The 21,944-nt window shown below is 37.0% G+C and overlaps 2 protein-coding genes and 1 long non-coding RNA gene across 4 annotated transcripts in view; all 3 read left to right on the forward strand.

Moving 5' to 3' along the window:
* Positions 1-20,683, forward strand: part of LOC118767778 (zinc finger protein OZF-like) — a 43,170-nt gene extending 22,487 nt beyond the window's left edge. The window contains exons 4-7 of one of the 2 annotated variants that reach the window (XM_036512921.1): positions 10,134-10,252; positions 13,901-13,902; positions 20,221-20,246; positions 20,470-20,683. In XM_036512921.1, the coding sequence (XP_036368814.1) occupies positions 10,134-10,252; positions 13,901-13,902; positions 20,221-20,246; positions 20,470-20,482 (160 nt within the window). In that variant the 3' untranslated portion in view covers positions 20,483-20,683. The remainder of the gene's footprint in view (positions 1-10,133; positions 10,253-13,900; positions 13,903-20,220; positions 20,247-20,469) is intronic. The other variant, XR_005003693.1, reaches the window with a different exon arrangement.
* Positions 1-21,944, forward strand: part of LOC115223874 (zinc finger protein 208-like) — a 162,734-nt gene that overhangs the window by 115,422 nt on the left and 25,368 nt on the right. The window contains exon 5 of the mRNA XM_029794579.2: positions 19,472-19,718. Coding sequence (XP_029650439.2) covers positions 19,472-19,718 — 247 coding nt within the window. The remainder of the gene's footprint in view (positions 1-19,471; positions 19,719-21,944) is intronic.
* On the forward strand, positions 5,992-8,520 carry LOC118767780. Its single transcript, XR_005003695.1, has 2 exons — positions 5,992-6,156; positions 8,202-8,520. It is a non-coding gene; the product is annotated as an uncharacterized LOC118767780 (long non-coding RNA).

Below are 21,944 nucleotides of genomic sequence, written 5' to 3' on the forward strand. Positions count from 1 at the left end.
GTAGTAGGAGCTCGTAACGGTATGTTTATTTATGTTTTGATGTGTTAAAGAAGGAAAAAGAATTGTTGAAATGTAAAAGATTGATGTGAAAAAAGGAGGAAGTACTGAATTAAAGAAATGAGATTATAAAGAACATTGTGAATTGTGTTACAGAGATGTTGAAACAGAAAGAGAAAGACTCTAATGTTGAACTCTGAACTGTATCGTTAATGTGAACATTATTTGCCTTAATTTGATCTGAACTGTTGTCTCCAGACTGTATATTGTACCTGCATGCTTTGATCTTGTTAATTTTGTTGCATGTTATTCTCTTTGATGTACCTTACATTGTATTTGATGTCGTAATTGTCATAAACTGTTGTTAAACGTAAGCCAATTGCTTTCCACCGTGTCTCTTCCGGCTGTTGTTTGTTGTTGTTCTCTCCGGTTGCCGAGCTCGCTGCCACCTTCCCCCACCGAATTCTCTCTGGGTCCGTGGCGAATTCACCGGTCGATCGTCGTCGCTCGACTTGGTAGGGTCCCCAGTTTCCGAAGAGTTTGAGCGACGGCAGGTATTCGTAACAATATGTATGTGTGTGTGTATGTATGTGTGCATGCCTTTATGCATATATGTATGTACCTATGTACTTACGTATGTATGTGAGTATTTAGGAGAGTGTTTAGATGTGTCTGTGCGTTTGAACATGTGAATGTATGTTTATGTACTGATATGTGTCAGTTCAAGTTGTATACATGACTGTTACCTTGTTGAAGGTTGTATATATGTATACATATGTATACACACATCCTTATATTTGCAATCTGACTCATTCTCTGTTATGAACATTCACCAAAACTGTGCTTACTCCAATCCAACTTAAATAGAGCAAATGCATTCAGCTTCAGATTAGCACCAGTTGAGAAAAGAAAAAGATGAAAAGTATTCCAGGTATTTCTAAACTGAAGTTGAGAAAAGCTTTTATTAAAATTAATGTAATTTATGATGCATTTTATTCCAATATAATACGATTCACAAAAACTTCTACTTTTAAGAATAATGCAATTTATAACAAATAAAAATCACAGTTGTTGCCAGAGGCCTTACCCTGAAAAGTGCACAGCCTCACCTCTTTGTATTTAAGCCATCTACCTCAAGAAATTTCTATCCATATTTTGAATATGATCCCCTCTAAGATTAATCAAGTTTCACCAAGAGCTCATAGTCTGTTTATAGCCTTGTTAAATGTCTCAGTATTAGAACATTACCAGGGATTAAAATGTTGTCACATGCTGGCTTTGAAAATTAAAAAATAGACTTAACTCTCACTAAATGATGAAATCAATCACCAAAACTGCATCGAATGGCTTAACAGTCAATCTTTCACTGAATATGCACAGGTTGTAGATGGGTCTCAAGTTCATAATAGTCTGCTGGAGGCAATCAGTTCAGAAGTAATCACATTTTTGAAAGGAGTGTTTGAGTATAGAATGTCAAATTGAACTAACATAGACGCAGGCCTGGGTATGTGGTTAAGAGGTTTGCTTTGCAACCATATGTTTTGGGTTCCATCCTAGAATACAGCACCCTAATTATGCTTGACTTTTTCCTACAGGAACTGTAGAGAGCTTCTCTTGTGCGTGAGAGACTGTTGATATTCACTGTTTGCCCCTGTTTCAGTGAAGCCGTGCGGATGTTGGTATCTCAACATATATGAAGGGCTGTTAAATGTGAAGATTGGAAGAGAATCATCCCTATGTGAATCCAACAAAGGGACCAGGTATCTTGGTTGACAGCAGTATGATAGATAAGGCAATTAAAGGTATGAACACGGAAAGCCCCTGGTCCACAAGGAGTCACTACTGAAATGCTTAAAAATATCTGGTAGAGTAGGATATGGTCTTCTCACCTGTATAGTTGTTCAGGAAGGCATTAATTCCAGAGACTGGTGTAGCATCATCATAGCAGCTACAAGGCCTTAGAAGTAATTATGGCAGCATCAAATTACTGGACCAGGTAAGTTGTGAGAGTTACAGCCCAATTAAGTAGTCTATAAAGAATGCAGTGTGGTTTTATGCCTGGGAGAAGCACTACTCAGGCTATTTTCATAGGCAACTATGGGATTCGAGGGCCCACAAGCTCTTTAATATCTTCATGAAAAACTTGAGAGACATTTATAGGGTGGCTGTAAATGTCTTAAAAAAAGAACTGGATCTCCTACTTTCAAGAGTCCCTCGTGAACCAACTTCATTTCAGGAAATGCAAATGAAGATAGCAATGGCAAGTTCCTAACTATGGAAGGAGGATTAACGAAGATGCTGCAACATCACTGGCAGTGCTTCAGTATGGCCACAGCTCTTGAGTTGAAAATAAAGATTAAAAGAGATATGTATATATATAAAAATATAAACACACACATATATATCATCAAGCGGATGTTAAATGATGATGATATATATTTCTTTACTGCCCACATGGGGCTAAACATAGAGGGGACAAGCAAGGACAGATGAAGGGATTGAGTTGATTATATCGCCCCCCGCCCCCCGTGCAAAACAGGTACTTTATTTATCGACCCCGAAAGGATGAAAGGCGAGGTCAACTTTGCCTTTCATCCTTTCGGGGTCGATAAGTAAAGTACCAGTTTCGCACTGGGGGGGGGGCGATATAATCGACTCAATCCCTTTTTTTGTCCCCTCTGTGTTTAGCCCCATGTGGGCAGTAAATAAATATATATCATCATCATTTAACGTCTGCTAGCATGGGTTGGACGATTTGACTGAGGTCTGGCGAATCAGACTCCAATCTGATCTGGCAGAGTTTCTACAGCTGCATGCCCTTCCTAACGCCAACCACTCCGAGAGTGTAGTTGGTGCTTTTATATCCCACCAGCATGAGGGCCAGTTTGGTGGTACTGGCAACGGCCATGCCCAAATAGTGCTTTTTACGTGCCATATATATATACATAAATCTATTCCTCCAATCTGAATGTGTCACTCAAACTACTGCCTCAATTTACCTGGGATTATATTTAAAGGGTTATACATCATCATCATCATCGTTTAACGTCTGTTTTTCATGCTGACATGGGTTGGACAGTTTGACTGAGGTCTGGAAAGCCAGCAGCTACACCACAGGCAAAGCGCCATACCCCCCAGAACAATATGAACTTTATTTTTCTATCTACTGTTTTATTCTATTTACTATGAATTCTCTGGAACTTTCCTGCATGCATGCTTTGTCTCTGATGATGGTATCTACAGTGTAAGGAGATTTTGACCCATCACCTGTAAGACATTAATTAATTGCACTGCCCCTTTTTTGATTCACCTTATTCTAATAAAATACTCTAAATGACCTGAGATGCTCGTTCTGCTTTGGTTTTGCTTTCCTTTTTAATATTTACCTGCTGACTTGGGAGAAGCCTACTATGGATGTCTAGCTCCAGCCTCTGCTGTGAACTTGGAACTTAACAGATGACCAATTATAGCACTTACATAGTGTACCTGTTGGTTTAGACCATCAGTGAACTAAACCCCTCATATTCTATATGTAGCTTGCTTACGAACCACATGGTTCCGGGTTCAATCCCACTGCATGGCACCTTGGGCAAGTGTCTTCTACTATAGCCTTGGGCCAGTGTCTTCTACTATAGCCTTGGGCTGACCAAAGCCTTGTGAGTGGATTTGGTAGACGGAAACTGAAAGAAGCCCATCGTATATATATATATATATGCGTGTTTGTCCCCCCAACATCGCTTGACAACCGATGCTGGTGTGTTTACGTCCCCGTAACTTAGCGGTTCGGCAAAAGAGACCGATAAAATAAGTGCTAGGCTTACAAAGAATAAGTCCTGGGGTTGATTTGCTTAACTAAAGGCAGTGCTCCAGCATGGCCACAGTCAAATGACTGAAACAAGTAAAAGAGTATATGTGTGTGTATATTTACATGTGTGAAAGCACATGGCTACGATATGAGCTACAACAAGTAGCACAGATTAATTGTCACCCATAATTATAAACCTAGAATCGATCTATTGCATTTCAATCTGTTTTAGATTTAGGGGTGGGAGGAAGGGTATCTTTTTTTTTCTTCAGAAATGTAAATAAACCCAATCTGTTTCTTAAACGAGGGACATATACATACGGCACAGAATGTTTTTTACCTCAATAGACGTCAGTGATTGGTTGAAATTGAAGGAAAAAAACAACAAATATCTTACAAACTATAGAATTTTCTCAATAAAGCCAAGAGAAAAACACCGTGTATACCCTAATTACCTTATGATATCTGGAATTAGACACTACTATTGCGGGTGTAATATTTGTTGATCGAAAGTGCGGCTGGCGACGAAATCAGCTTCACTCGTTCATAGGCGATATGTTATTGGAGAAGAAATAAGGAAATGCTTGAATGTCGATGTAGAATGAGGTGGATAAAACGGGTGCTACTGGCGAACAGTGGTCCCGGTGCGCGCATCCGTGCTAGCTAGTCGTGACTAGTCGATCCTACAACGACTACGCAGCAAAGTAAATAAAACACAAAATAAATCATTTTTTTACACAAAGTAAGGATCGACTTGTCATGACTAGCTGGCGCAGATGCGCACCTGGACCACTGTTCGCTAGTAGTTGCTAAACCTCATTTTAACAATTAAATATTCACTTTGATAAAAACGTATAACATATTGATTAAGTGTTTGCATTTGAAAATGGTAAGTTGATAAACGTTAATTTCAATGGTGTAGTAATATATGTAAATTATAGAATTGCGTTTCATTTCGCGGATAAGGTATTTATATTGGAGCGAAAACATAAGAATGGGAAAAGATATTTGGCATTCCTTTGATATAGCTCGACATGGTCGAGACATTTCACTTCGGGTATTTCCTTGGGTATAGATATAACGAAATTATGCCAGCAATGTCTCATTTTAAACTTGAAGAAAAAAGCAGCCTTGCATATTTGTTCTAACCTGTTTCATGTGCGTGTATGTAAAATCCGCGCAAATTTCCTAGCAGAACACAGAATCGAACTTTCATTTGCTTCCACGGATATACCCGGTGAAGTGTTTTGATTTTTGTCGAGTTATATCGAAAGAATGCCAGATATTTCTTTCAGACACAGTAATTATATAAATGTGAAAACAGCAACATGGGTAAAAGACATTTCTTTAAAAAAAATACTAATTATTTTGCACTGGAAATAAATAACAACTTCGTGAAAGAAAAATTTCCATGTCTTGACTTTCATGTAGGGGATAAATACTTCCAAATTGAAATGATCTTTTTTATTGTTGAAAATATCCTTTAAATAATTAACTTACAAAACGGGAATAGAAATTACCGCATTTTAACGTGTATAAGGAACTCCCTAATTTGGGGGGAAGGGGTTAAAATTTGAAAAAACAAAAAAGGTTTTGTAAGGGATTATAAGTTTAAAATATTTTAGTTACAAAGAAATTATTTTTTAAAAATCTGCCGGTCAAAGCGAAAATATCCGATTATAATATTATCCATGTATAAGAAACTCCCATATTTCCTGAACCTAATTTTTGATTAAAAAAGGGGCGGAGGTAAAGAATACGTACACCTCCTATTTTCGGTGTGACAAAAACCCTAACCCTAAACACCGGGTGTACGTATTCTTTACTTTCGCCAAAAGGGGTTCAATATACTACACGTTAAAATACGGTAATTGAAAAATATATAATTATGTTTCTTTATTAGCTACACGGACGGGACACATTACAAAGTAGAGCTTTTCTTTTTTGGGGGGAAAAAATGGGGTAGGTTTTCGATCAAAAGGGAAAGAAAAAGAAACAAAAACGATCAATAGGGATCGTGTATCACAGAAATGTCAGAATGTAAAGTGTAAAGGGGGAAGCAGATAAGGTTTATCCGTGGAAAGAAAAGCCTACGTGACGTATCTGTAGTGAGATAGGAAGAGATCTCTTTTATTGCTGTGGCAGACTTCAGTCATTCAGAGCTGGAAGTGTAATAATACTAGTAGTAATATTGCGTCCCTTATTTGAATAGGTCGGCAATTAGGGATTTGATGCCTTTCAGGAACCGTTGAGTTGTTTAACATGTCATATTTTCTGTGTTACCACCAATTACTCGCGGTTCATTTGATGAACATCAACTTCCACTCTGCTTCATATAAACCTCAGTGTATATAGTAAGTCATGCGATTTTTCCTTTGTTGTATACACATATATTTGGTTCCCTTTCGTATGCAAGATTATTCGGTTAAACTCTTGTGTTTGACCCGAGCAAAAAAAAAAGAAAAAAATGTGCAATAGGTGTAAAAAAAACGTAGTAAACGAATATGAAAAAAAAAGGGCGCTGGCGAACGGGAAGGGGGTGACGACTCGGAAAATTCACATCTGGAATGTTCCGAGTCCTCTCACCACTTCGTCGGCGAAATTTCTTTTCCTTCATATTCGTTTACACCTATTATACTATATTTTTTTTCATTTTTGTGACCGGGTCTCGAAGTGGGGTTACTGGATCGTGTGATTTATCCGAGTTCGCAGCCCACCCACCCGCATCACAAATGTTTTTAAAAAAATAGTGTACTAGGTGTAAAATAATGTGTAGTTAACGAATATGAAGAAGAAAAAAATGGTTAATGTTTACAACTTGACGCGGAAACGAAAATCAGAAAAAAATAGTGCAACAGGTGTAAAGAAATGTATAGGAATTGAATATGAAAAAAAAATGCGCGCAAAGCAACGCGATGTGGGGAGAGGACCTCGGAAAATTCACAAGATCCGAGTTTCCCCTCATAACTTTTAGGTTTTTTTCAATTTAATTTTATATAAAATACCTTTCAAACGGCATACATTACAATTATAAGGTAATTTGTGAAGAAAATCTTGGAGTGGGAAGAAGAATTTCGGAAAATTCCCAAGATCAGAATTTTTCCTTGTTATATTCCGAAATCACATTCAACTTTCTACAGATACCCTAGGGTAGCACTACTACACTACGTAGCGTTTATTTCTACCCACTTTCAATAATTTTAATGTTTTGCCTTCAATTTTGTTTCATTTTATTTTCAATTATTTTTACACTTTTTTAAAACCCTTTCGTCGATATTCTCATTCACTCGTTATTACTTTATAAATATATAGAGAGATAGATGGGGACATACATATTTAAACATATATATATGTATATATATATAAATAGATGAGTGTATTTTTACCTTGTTAACAATTAACACGGAAAAATAAATAAATAGTTACCAGGGCAGCAAAAATCTCACAAGTAAAGGTGTTGTAACTCCTTGTTTATAAAGGTAGAAACTTCGTATTTACGTTGAATATTTTATTCATATATATATATATATACACACACACACACACACATATATATATATATATATATATACGCGAGAAAGAAGCAACAAGAATGGATAGGTTTTTAGTACGATCGTTTCATACAAGGACAGGTTTTATTAAAAGTTGCAAAGATTACAGCATATAAACGAGTCCCGTACTCATCAGCTAAAATACATGTGAGTTCTCTAGACATCCTAGTGTTTGAGGCTATACTCATGAAGTAATGTAGATAATTAAGTAACATAAACAGATTTCCAAAGTTCTTTAAAGTTCTTTAAAGAACTTTAATGAACTTTGGAAATCTGTTTATGTTACTTAATTATCTACATTACTTCATGAGTATAGCCTCAAACACTAGGATGTCTAGAGAACTCACATGTATTTTAGCTGATGAGTACGGGACTCGTTTATATGCTGTAATCTTTGCAACTTTTAATAAAACCTGTCCTTGTATGAAACGATCGTACTAAAAACCTATCCATTCTTGTTGCTTCTTTCTCGCTTATAATCACCCCGCATTACTGTATTGTTAAATCAGTATAGTTTTTTTTTGGTGCATCTAAGTTAGGTACCATATTCAAGTAAATTCATTTAAATTAACTTGAATCTTTATTGCTCTTTTATATATATATATATATACACTCACAAACACATATATCCAGTTAGAGGGGAAAATCGGATCTTGTGAATTTTTCGAAGTCCTCTCCCCACAACTTGGTAAAGATTTTTCCGACAAATTTGTTTATAATCGTAATGTATGCCTTTTGAAAAGTAAAGCTCAGTTGTTGAGGTAAATGTAGAATTGTAGTAAACTTTCAGTCATATCTCTGCTTTTTAATCATCTTCAATAACTTAATCTGTTTCTCTGTCATTTCAGAATAACAGATGACATTGGCACTAAAGCTATAGCATCAATATGTATCAACATTTATTGACAAAAGGAAGATTTTATACAGAAGAACTTACAACTTCATTGCAATAAATTTACTGAGAGTTAGTTCTTCGGAGTGAGACATTTCCAATCATTGCCAACAAGGTTCAGGAGATGATTTTATGTTCCATCTAAATTTGGACAGATTTTCTAATGAATTTGCTACTGTTTTCTGATGCCAACAAAGATAACAATTGATGGAAATATTGCAGTATCATCAGTGCAGTAATAAATAGTGAAAACTATATCAATATAATTGTTGTGTTAACGAAGAATGGATTTTCCTGAAGAATTACCAAAGGAGGTGAGAAAATCGTCATACCCCTGTGATATCTGTCACAAGACATTCTCTCTGAAAAGTACCCTTATTAATCATAAAATCATTCACACAGGAGAGAAACCATTTCAGTGTGATATCTGTGATAAATCATTCTCTCGATTACAAACCTTAATTAATCACAAGCACATCCATACAGGTGAAAGGCCATATGGATGTGATACCTGTGGTAAATCATTCACTCTAAAAAATCACTTAGAAGATCATAAACGTACTCATACAGGTGAAAAACCATATCCTTGTGATATCTGTGGTAAATCATTCACTGCAAAACGCACATTAACAGGACATAGACGTATCCATTCAGGAGAGAAAGTGCATAGCTGTGTTACCTGTAGTAAAACATTCACTCAAAAAAGTGACTTAGAAGATCATAAACTTACTCATACAGGTGAAGAACCATATCAGTGTGATACCTGTGATAAATCATTCTCTCGAATACAGGCCTTAATTACTCACAAACATATCCATACTAGAGAAAAGCCACGTAAAACCCATGGTAAGTCATTGACTGTAAGACATCTCTTGGAAGATCATAAAGATATTCCTACAGGTGGAAAACCATATCAGTGTGATATCTGTGGTGAATCATTCTCTGCAAAACGCACATTAACTGGACACAGACGTAAACATACAGGTGAGAAAGCGCATAAGTGTGATATTTGCGGTAAATCATTCTCCCGTACAGATCATTTAATTACTCACAAACGCATCCATACAGGTGAAAGGCCATATGAATGTAATATCTGTGGTAAATCATTCTCTCTAAGAGGTCACTTAGACAGTCACAAACGTACTCACACAGGTGAAAAACCATATCATTGTGGTATCTGTGATAAATCATTCTCTTGGACTGATGGCCTAACTCGACACATACGTAGTCACACAGGTGAGAAGCCATATCAGTGTAATATTTGTGGTGAATCCTTTTCAGACAAAGGTAATTTAGCTAAACACAAGTTTATTCATACAGGTGAGAAGTCATATCGCTGTGATATCTGTGGAAAATCATTCTTTCAAAAAGTGCATTTATATTCTCACATACGTATGCATACAGGAGAGAAACCATATCACTGTGATATCTGTGGAAAATCATTCTCTTATGGAACGGGATTAACTGTTCACAAACGTATTCACACAGGAGAAAAGCCATACAACTGTGATACCTGTGGTAAATCGTTTTCCCGAAGATCTGGCCTAATTAGCCATGTATATATTCATATAGGTGAGAAGCCATATCACTGTGATATCTGTGGTAAATCATTCTCTCTTAGTACTGTCTTAATTAGACACAAACGTATTCATACAGGTGAGAAGTCATATCACTGTGATACCTGTGGAAAATCATTTTTGCGAAAAGCACATTTACTTTCTCACACACGTATTCATACTGGAGAGAAACCATATCATTGTGATATCTGTGGTAAATCATTCTCTTATGGAAGAGGTTTAACCGTTCACAAACGTATTCACACAGAAGAACCATAGAAGTATGGTAAATCATTTTCTCAAAGAGCTGGCCTAATTAACCATGTACCTATTCATACAGGTGAGAAGCCATATCACTGTGATAGATCATGCTCTCAAACAGGAGAGATGCCCTATCAGTGTGGTATTTGCAGTAAATATTTCTGTGAAAATAGTGATGTAACTAAGCACACTTGCATTCATACAACAGAATATATTTATTTCTTTACTACCCACAAGGGGTTAAACACAGAGGGGACTAACAAGGACGGAAAAATGGATTAAGTCGATTACATCAACCCCAGTGCGTAACTGGTACTTAATTTATCGACCCCGAAAGGATGAAAGGAAAAGTCGACCTCGGTGGAATTTGAATTCGGAACATAGCGGCAGACGAAATACCTATTTCTTTACTACCCACAAGGGGCTAAACACAGAGGGGACAAACAAGGACGGACAAATGGATTAAGTCGATTACATCAACACCAGTGCATAACTGGTACTTAATTTATCGACCCCGAAAGGATGAAAGGAAAAGTCGACCTTGGTGAAATTTGAACCCGGAACGTAACGGCAGACGAAATACGGCTATGTATTTCGGCCGGGGTGCTAACGTTTCTGCCAGCTCACCACCTTTACAACAGAATATACCACTGTAGTATACATGGTACATGATCTATTATATAAAATAGACCTGTGTGTGTATTCACTTTTCCCACAAATTGGCTCCATACTTGGGATGCATGAATAATTTGACCTCAGATACACAATAGGGTCTTCATTTTATTTTTCTATTAAAAATATTGTTTTATATATATATGATTCATTTCTTTAAAAAGGTTTTTCATCTTTAGCTTCCACATAGCAGCTACTTAAACAATATTAATTTGCTGCAGGCAGAATTTTCTGTTTACATTAAAATAGTCTCTCACTCTCTATTTTAATGTTTTCATTCACTATTTGCTAACAACTATGATAAATTTCAGAAAGAAATATTTACTAAGCGAGATTTTTTTTTAAATTGAAGTTTTCAAGAAAATTTGCTTTCTGAACTTCTTTTTATTATTGACTATTTCAAGTTCACAAATTTAAATAAAACAAGATAGTTTTTAACGAGCTTTTATTTATATAATTTTTTCATTCATTGTTTGCAATCTTCTCTCCTCTGTCCAAAAAAATTTGTGAATTCTTTTGCTTGGACCCACATGCTTCGTTAATTTCCATAACAGTTTTTTATTTAATTACATGTTCAGCTCTATTTATTTGTAGTCAGTCACACATGTGTTTTTGTATGTACACTTATATACATTTGTGAGTGTGCATGAAAGAGGGAGAGAGAGTGTGTGTTGTGTGCGTAAAGGGTTGTGTTATATATACGTACATAAATACATATGAATACATCTTTTTTGTATGTGTGCATGTGAAAGAGAGAGAGTGATGTCTAAGTGGTACTCTATCTCACACATGCACATACACATAGGCGCAGGAGTGGCTGTGTGGTAAGTAGCTTGCCTACCAACCACATGGTTCTGGGTTCAGTCCCACTGCGTGGCATCTTGGGAAAGTGTCTTCTGCTATAGCCCCGGGCCGACCAATGCCTTGTGAGTGGATTTGGTAGACGGAAACTGAAAGAAGCCTGTCGTATATATGTATATATATGTGTGTGTTTGTGTGTCTGTGTTTGTCCCCCTAGCATTGCTTGACAACCGATACTGGTGTGTTTACGTCCCCGTAACTTAGCGGTTCGGCAAAAGAGACCGATAGAATAAGTCCCGGGTTCGATTTGCTCGACTAAAGGCGGTGCTCCAGCATGGCCACAGTCAAATGACTGAAACAAGTAAAAGGGTAAAAGAGAGAGATATACAAAAAAGATGTATGCATATTTACGTATGTACATATATACATTACAAAACACCCCCTTCACTCTCTCCCTTTCTCACACATCCATTTCATATACACATACATCTTTCACTTTAAAACAAAAGTAAATAAACATTGTAAAGTATACTAGCCATCTCAATATGGCTAACCACTAGGGGTTGGTGTTACTGTAGCTTTTTAGCCCCAGGAGATCATTGTCTCCAGCTGGCTTTAGACACAATTTCTGTGCTCTTATGATATTTGCCCTTATCATAAGGGCACAGAAATTGTGTCTAAAGCCAGCTGGAGACAATGATCTCCTGGGGCTAAAAAGCTACAGTAACACCAACCCCTAGTGGTTAGCCATATTGAGATGGCTAGTATACTTTACGTTGTTGAGCGCTTACTGTTTACATCTCGCTCAGAAATTTATTATTGCTAAATAAACATTTTTTTATGGAAATTAACGAACAAAACCAGCTGTTCATTTTGGCATTTCTGCCTGTTCAACTGAAAGAATTAATGCAGCACCCGGGGTAAGTCTATCCTTGAATTTGTTCTACAGGAATTGTAAAAAGCTGTTGATATTCGTTATTTGTTCCTGTTTAAGTGAAACTGTGCAGATGTTGGTATCTGAACTGGTTGCAACCATGTTGGGACAAGACACACATGTAGATGTGTGTATACAAGAAGGGCTGTTAAACATGAAGATTGGAAGAGAATCTTCCCTATGTGAATCCAACAAAGGGACCAAGTATCCTAGTTGACAGCAGTATGATAGATAAGGCAATTAAAGGTATGAACACAAGGAAAGCCCCTGGTCCACAAGGAGTCACTACTGAAATGCTTAAAAATATCTGGTAGAGTAGGATATGGTCTTCTCACCTGCATAGTTGTTCAGGAAGGCATTAGTTCCAGAGACTGGTGTAATATCATCATAGCAGCTACAAGGCCTTAGAAGTAATTATGGCAGCATCAAATTGCTGGACCAGGTAAGTTGTGAGAGTTACAGCCTAATTAAGTAGTCTATAAAGAATGCAGTGTGGCTTTGTGCCTGGGAGAAGCACCCTGCTGGTTATTTTCAGAGGCAACTGCGAGAGAAGTATTTAGCTAAGAAGCTATTGTACTTGGCATTTGCTGATCCGGAGAAAGCCTTCAACAGACTGCCTTGCTCTTTAATGTGGTCTTATCTGAAACTAGGAATATATTTCTTTACTACCCACAAGGGGATAAACATAGAGGGGACAAACAAGGACAGACAAAGGGATTAAGTCAATTACATCGACCCCAGTGTGTAACTGGTAGTTAATTTATCGACCATGAAAGGTAAAGTCGACCTCGGCAGAATTTGAAATCAGAACGTAAAGACAGACGAAATACCTATTTCTTTACTACCCACAAGGGTGCTAAACACAGAGAGGACAAACAAAGGGATTAAGTCGATTACATCGACCCCAGTGCGTAACTGGTACTTAATTTATCGACCCCAAAAGGATGAAAGGCAAAGTCGACCTCGGCGGAATTTGAACTTGGAACGTAACGACAGACGAAATACGGCTACGCATCTTGCCTGGCGTGCTAACATTTCTGCCAGTTCACCGCCTAACTAGGAAACTAGGGATAGGTAAATGATTTGTGAAAGCAGTACAGGCCATCTACAGGAATGCAGTTAGTAAGGTAAGATTTAGCTACCATCACCATGATAATTTGAGTATTCAGGTAGGTGTTCAAGGCTTGGTCCTCAGGCCTCCACATATTCATCATCATCTTCCAGGCCATAATAGGAATTTAAGACTGGGTTGCCCAATAGAACTATTGTATATTGATGATGTTAGTCTGGTAGCAGAATCTGTAACAACTGGAAAAGAAATACCAGATGTGGAAACAAAACCTAGAATCAAAGGGCCCTAAAATTAACTTAATAAAAGACCAAAGTCTTAGAAAGAAAGAAAATGGACAAGATGTATAACATAAGGTATACATCTTTAATGATTCATTTCACTTTACTCTTCGATATAATTTACCTTTCGCCATACCCACACAATGGTGTCACCGTTATGAAACCAGGATTTTTTATACTTGAAGAATTTCAGCATTGGTTTGGAGCCTGACAATGTTGATAGCCCAAAACTCGGGTTGAGTACTTCTCTGGAAATACCCTATCTGTATACCCTACAAGGACCTAAGATAACTTAAGATATATATGCTTATATGTGTAAGTGTGCACGTACGTATGTATCGAAACAATGAATGATTATAAAACTCTAAAACGGTTGTTATCAAAGTTTTGTTGCCGAGCAATTAAATCAGAGGAGTGGAATACAGAAAAAGGATCTTTTCAATCTGAGCGACAGATTTTTTAATTATTATTTTTTTTTAACTAAAAACTTTGAAACTTCGGGTACTGGTAGAATGTGTCACACAGAACAGGGTTTACTCTTAACGTTTTTGACAAAATTTTTTATTTTTAGAAGTCATTTCGTGTTAAAGTTGTCGTATTTCGGTAATTTCAACCAATCAGTGATGTGTATTCAACTGAAGAAAATTACTGCTGCTGTTTGCAAACAACAACTTCTGGGTCCACTCCCCTAACAAAACCCTTCTTTAATAACCAGAGGTGTTTTTATAGCAACATAGTTTTGCTGTATTAGGGGTCATTTGAGGCTAAATAACAAAATTATTACTGAGACAGACCAACGACGGAGCCTGCTAGAAAAAGTAGCTAGACAGAAATTTCCGTCTTCAAGAAAAAAAAATGCAAGTTTATATTATTTTATAAGGGAATCCCAATATTTGGAATATGGATACTTGCCATCTTTTATTCTTTCAACTTTTTTTTAACTTTAGCTTCATCATTCAGTGAAGAATATTGTTTTAACCACAGGATATCTCTGATTGTAATGGGTCTGTGAGAAAAGGCGTTCCAGCCATGACATTTTGTCTTATTCTTTTCTAGAAGTAATGAATTCCTAAGCGAACATTATAGAATAATGTAAACTTGCATTATTATTTTTGGCGATCCTTCGGTATAGGTACCGGAAGTGGCTTTGTTTACATTTCTGAAGATAACAGAAACCCTTTTCTCCCACCCCTAACCCTCCATATATATATATATAAAAAAAACACTTTCTTGAAATGTATCCGGTACCTATACCGAAGTTACGCCTTATTTATTTTTTTTTCTTGGAGACGAAAATTTCATTTTTCTTTTTGTCAGGAAGATTTGGTTGCTCTTTCTAGCAACTCGAGCGACCAGGTAAAGACTCTCTCGTTGCCTCGTCTCGTTCCCTCGTCTCGTTCCCTCGTCTCGTTCCCTTCGTCTCTTGTTGTTTAGTCCCGAGTTGGATCTGATCGAACAGATATGATTAAAGACCATTCCGTCTTTCTGTGACCATTCCGTCTTTCTTCCCAGACATAATGGACTCTACGTGTATATCTGTCGGTCAGATTGAAAAGATCCGAAACACCGAATGTTCCCTTTGACATTGTTGGTGTAATATTTGTGATCGAAAGTGCGGCTGGAGACGAAGTCAGCTTCACTCGTTCGTAGTAATAGGTCAAGGGGTCATTGTTGAAGGAATAAGGAACTCCTGGAATGTCAGTGTAGAATGAGATCGATAAAACATTGGTAAACCTCATTCTAAGAAAATATTCACTTTGATAAAAAAGGTATAACATATTGGTTAAGTGTTTGCATTTGAAAAAGGTAAGTTGATAAATGTTCATTTCAATGGTGTAATAATAATATATGTAAATGATAGACCTGTGTTTCACTTGGAGGATAACGTAATTATATTGAAAGGAAAACATGTAACAATTGGGGGAAAAAAAAGCCATCTTTCGTTTTGACTTGCGGAAATATCATTGTCGTTCTCTCTCGCTTTCTTTCTCTCACTTTCTCTCACGCACGCACATGCACACAAATACAAAATAGATTTATATATATATATGTATTTAGGTACAAAAAATTCAGGGTGAATACTTGATAATTGTAAGCACCTGTATATGCCAGCTAGTGGTATAGGTGATAGGATATATGTATCAAAAGAAAAACAGGACGCAAAGGATTTTGCGGTACATATGTTTCTGGCTTTATTGAACAATTTATATCAGTGCATAATTGATATAACAGATAGGTCAAAAGCCTTCTTCAGCCGCGTACAATTACCACACCAAAGACATGTATTACATTATAGCAGGTTTGGGAAAAAACCGAGTTTCATTGGGAAAGTAAGTCCTCATAGGCGTATATGGCATTGCGAGACACCAAAACAAAACGTCCATACCGTTTTTTCACTCAATAAAGAAAATATGTATTTATGTATATGAAAGATAATGGGTGTTTATGTGTGACTGAACACGGCGCTCGTGCTGCATGTTAAGAACGGACCCTAGCCACTTATACATACATGCAAAAAGATACATGACAATACACACCTTCATCTATTCATTCATTCATTCTCACACACACACACGTTCTTGTCATATACACGTACATACATTTCGCTTCGCATTCTACTCGCTTTCACTTTCTGCTCTCACTTCAAAGTAAATATCGCCTTCTACACGTCATGAAAACAAGAGTAAAAAATTTTTATGGAAATTAAGGAACAAAAGCAGCTGATCCAAATGTCAGTTGTGCAAGTCAAGACGAAGGATGACCGAAAAAGACATTTCTTTCAGAAAACACAGCGACGTCAGTAAAAGATATTTCTTTTAAGAATACTAATTATTTTGGACTGGAAATAAATAACAAGTTTGTGAAAAAACAATTCGGTCACCAAAACAAACAAACAAATAAATAAAGTGTAATAGGTGTTAAAAAAAAAATGTGTATTAAAAACGAATATACAAGATCCGAGTTTTCCCCTCATAACTTTTAGGAAAATGGATATCTTTTATTGAAATTTTATATAAATACCTTTCAAACGGCACAGATTGCGATTATAAAGAAATTTAGGAGAAATTTATTTATCGTTTGAGTAATAGAAAAAGGTTTTTAAAAAATATCCCAACAGTGGAGATGTGCTAAAAACAACTGCTAAATCGCCCTTAACTTTTTTTTTCCATAGTGAAACCGTATTCAACACCTTATTTATGAATCTGTTTCTCTCACCATGACAACAAGAAAAAATGATTACAAAAATAGCGATTCTCACTTTGAAAGTAACATCATCATCATCATCATCATCATCATCGTTTAGCGTCCGTTTTCCATGCTAGCATGGGTTGGACGGTTCTACTGGGGTCTGTGAAGCCAGAAGGCTTCATCAGGCCCAGTCAAATCTGGCAGTGTTTCTACGGCTGGATGCCCTTCCTAACGCCAACCACTCCGTGAGTGTAGTGGGTGCTTTTTACGTGCCACCCGCACAGATGCCAGACAGAGCTGGCAAACGGCCACGAACGGATGGTGCTTTTTATGTGCCACCGGCACGAGGGCCAGGCGAGACTGGCAACGGACACGAAACGGGGCGGTGCTGGCAACGAATTGTAAAAAAAACTTTTTAGATTACGGAACAGCCTGCTCTCACGTATCCATGATTAAAATTTCAGCGCAATCGGATGAACAATACTTGAGTTATAAGCACACAAACAGACAGACAGAATGGAATTTGTATATTAAGATATATACATATATATATATCCTGGTTGAAGTGAAATAAAGTAGTGGCATCACAAACAGAATACTAAATGAGGAGAATATCCTTGATATGGACACTGGGAACAATGTACTCGTATGGATTTAGTAAAGGATTCAGTTCCAAATTCTCAGAATGTAACTGAATATCAGAGACGGCCTAAAGATACAATGACTGAAATCACTTGTTCATATATGCGTAATCATTATTGTTTGTTGTAATATTGGTAATGTTTCATAACCTGAAGGTGTATTTGTATTTAGTAAATGTGTTAACAAATTCAAAAGTAAAGTTCAGTTGTTGAGGTGAATGTAGAATTGTAGTAAACTTTCAGTCATATCTCTGCTTTTTAATCTTCTTCAATATCTTACACTGTTTCTCTGTCATTTCAGAATATCAGATGACATTGGCATTAAAGCTATAGCATCAATATGTATCAACATTTATTGACAAAAGGAAGATTTTATACAGAAGAACTTACAACTTCATTGCAATAAATTTACTGAGAGTTAGTTCTTCGGAGTGAGACATTTCCAATCATTGCCTACAAGGTGCAGGAGATTTTCTAATGAACTTCCTACTGTTTTCCAATGCCAACAAAGATAACGATTGATGGAGATATTGCAGTAGAAGGATTTTCATCAGTGCAGTAATAAATAGTGAAAACTATATCAATATAATTGTTGTGTTAACGAAGAATGGATTTTCCTGAAGAATTACCAAAGGAGGTGAGAAAATCGTCATACCCCTGTGATATCTGTCACAAGACATTCTCTCTGAAAAGTACCCTTATTAATCATAAAATTATTCACACAGGAGAGAAACCATTTCAGTGTGATATCTGTGATAAATCATTCTCTCGATTACAAACCTTAATTAATCACAAGCACATCCATACAGGTGAAAGGCCATATGGATGTGATACCTGTGGTAAATCATTCACCCTAAAAAATCACTTAGAAGATCATAAACGTACTCATACAGGTGAAAAACCATATCCTTGTGATAACTGTGGTAAATCATTTGCAGCAAAACGCACATTAACAGGACATAGACGTATCCATTCAGGAGAGAAAGTGCATAGCTGTGTTACCTGTAGTAAAACATTCACTCAAAAAAGTGACTTAGAAGATCATAAACTTACTCATACAGGTGAAAAATCATATCAGTGTGATACCTGTGGTAAATCATTTGCTACGAAAAGCACGTTAACAGGACACAGGTGTATACATGTAGGAGAGAAAGCGCATAACTGTGATATTTGTGGTAAATCATTTTCCCGTGCACATCATTTAATTACTCACAAACACACCCATACAGGAGAAGGGCCACATGGATGTGATACCTGTGGTAAATCATTCACTCAAAAAAGTCACTTAGCAGATCATAAGCATACTCATACAGGTGAAAAACCATATCAGTGTGATACCTGTGGTAAATCATTTGCTGCAAAAGTCACATTAAAAGGACATAAACGTATCCATACAGGTGAGAAAGCGCATAGGTGTGATATCTGTGGTAAATCATTCTCCCGTACTCATGATTTAATTATCCACAAACGCATCCATACAGGTGAAAGGCCATATGGATGTGATATCTGCGGTCAATCATTCACTCTAAAAAGTCACTTGAAAGATCATAAACGTACTCATACAGGTGATAAGCCATATCACTGTGATACCTGTGGTAAATCATTCTCTCAGACTTATAGCCTAACTCGCCACATACGTATTCATACAGGTGAGAAACCATATCAGTGTGACATTTGTGGTGAATCATTCTCAGACAGAGGTAATCTAACTAAACACAAGTTTATTCATACAGGTGAGAAGTCGTATCGCTGTGATATCTGTGGAAAATCATTCTTTCAAAAAGTACATTTACTTTCTCACATACGTATACATACAGGAGAGAAACCATATCACTGTGATATCTGTGGTAAATCATTCTCTTATGGAACAGGATTAACTGTTCACAAACGTATTCACACAGGAGAAAAGCCATACAACTGTGATACCTGTGGTAAATTGTTTTCTCAAAGATCTGGCCTAATTAGCCATGTACATATTCATACAGGTGAGAAGCCATATCACTGTGATATCTGTGGAAAATCATTCTCTCAAAGCTCTGTCTTAATTAGACACAAAATTATTCATACAGGTAAGAAGCCATGTCACTGTAATATCTGTGGTAAATCATTCTCGCTAAAAATTCAGTTAAGTAAACACAAATACTCTCATACTGGACAGTAGCCGTATCACTGTGATGTCTGTGATAGATCATTCTCTCAAACAAGGCAGATACCCTATCTGTGATATTTGCAGTAGAAATACTGATGTAGCTAAGCCAACTGCATTCATAGTGGAGGCATATAGCCTAGTGGTTAGAGCAGCGGACTCGCGGTCGAGAGATCGTATGTTCGAATCTCAGACCGGGCGATGTGTGTGTTTATGAGCGAAAACACCTAAGCTCCACGCGGCTCTGGCAGAAGGTAATGGCGAACTTCTGCTGACCCTTTCGCCACAACTTTCTCTCACTCTTTCCTCCTGCATCTTGCAGCTCACCTGCGACGGACCGGCGTCCTGTCCAGGTGGGGAACCTATACGCCAAGGAAACTGGCCCTTATGTGCCAGGCATGGCTCGAGAAGAAACAAACTATAACTGCATTCATGATATGTCAGTCATTAACCCTTTAGTATTTAAACCGGCTATATCCGGCCAAAATATTTAATCTGTTTTATGTTCAAACCGACCAGATCCAGGCCCTCACACCTACCCTACAATGTTATTCTACATTAGGTAATTACACCATCAAGATCTTGAAGATATGAGATAATGCATGATTTATTCAAATCAATGTGAATCAATAAGCATTATGTTTGATAGAATAATCAGAACACTAAAGGGTTAAAACAGTACAATGAAATAGACGATATGTCAGGTAGGCAGTCATTAAAACCATCCAACAAAAATGGAAAATAGAAGTGAAGTGTTTTTCCTGACTCATTGAGGATTTTGAATGAAGCTTTCCTTTTTGTTGTGGTAGCATTAATTATTAATTTATTAAATATATTGTATTGGTTATTGATTGATTAGCTATTATTAAAATTACTTGTGTTTTAACAAGATTGAATTGTTGTTCACTTTCGTTTTCCATTTTATTGAATTCAATTATGTTTAACATTTACTTATTTTAGTTATCCTTATATTTGCAATCTGACTCATTCTCTCTTATGAACATTCACTAAAACTGTGCTTACTCCAATGCAACTTAAATAGAGCTAACACATTCAGCTTCAGACTAGCCCCAGTTGAGAAAAGAATAAGATGAAAAGTATTCCAATTATTTCTAAATTGAAGTTGAGAAATGCTTTTATTAAAATTAATGTAAGATGCATTTTATTCCAATATAATACAATTCACAAAAATTTCTACTTTTGGGAACAATACAATTTATGACCATTAAAAATGACAGTTGGTGCCAGAGGTCTTAACCTGAAAAGTGCACAGCCTCACCTCCTGGTATTTAAGCCATCTACCTCAAGAAATTAAAGAATTTCTATTCACATTTTTAATACGATTCCCTCTAAGATTAATAAAGTTTCACCAAGAGCTCATAGTCTGTTTATAACCTTTTTAAATATCTCAATATTAGAACATTACCATGGATTAAAATGTCCGACTGCTGTTTCTCCTTTTTCGTCTCCAGTAGCATCTGTATTGTTGGATCTTAATTCGATGCAAGCAGCTACTCTTTAACTGGAGAGGTCAAACTTTTACATGCTGCATGGAATTATTCACCTCACTGAGGGGCATACAGTCGTTCTTTCTCTCCTGCCTCTTCATTGACCCACGGCTGGTATCATAGACATTTTGGTGCTGCTGCCCAGAAATGTACTCAACCATGTACTTGAGTCAGGGAAACGCCACAGTGGGACACTGAGCACAACAGCTGTTCCCTGTTCGTATCCTCATAATCGTGGTTTTTCATCAAGGACTTGAAGAAAGGCTGAGGACGCTTGACCTTTATTCTCTAGAAAAACGACAACGCCGTGCTGATCTCATTCTCGCTCACAACATCATAAGCGGAAAGTGTAACCTCTCGAAAGAGCTGTTCTTCACTCCTACTCCAGAGTGTCGGCTGCGGGGTCACTCCGAAAAGCTCTATCTGTGACGATTTCATATTAATCGAAGGAGAGAGGCTTTCTCCGTCCGGGTTGCGGATCCGTGGAATAAGCTGCCGGACGAGATAATGAAGATGCCGATGACCACTCGGTTCAAAGTCTCTCTTGACCAGAAATGGCCTGAACTCTTTGCATGAACACCCTCCCTGTACATAACTCCATGTCCCCCTACATGGCCTTGCTTTTGCTTTTTGAGACAAAA

Source organism: Octopus sinensis, linkage group LG24 (assembly GCF_006345805.1).
Source record: "Octopus sinensis linkage group LG24, ASM634580v1, whole genome shotgun sequence".
NCBI lineage: Eukaryota > Metazoa > Mollusca > Cephalopoda > Octopoda > Octopodidae > Octopus > Octopus sinensis.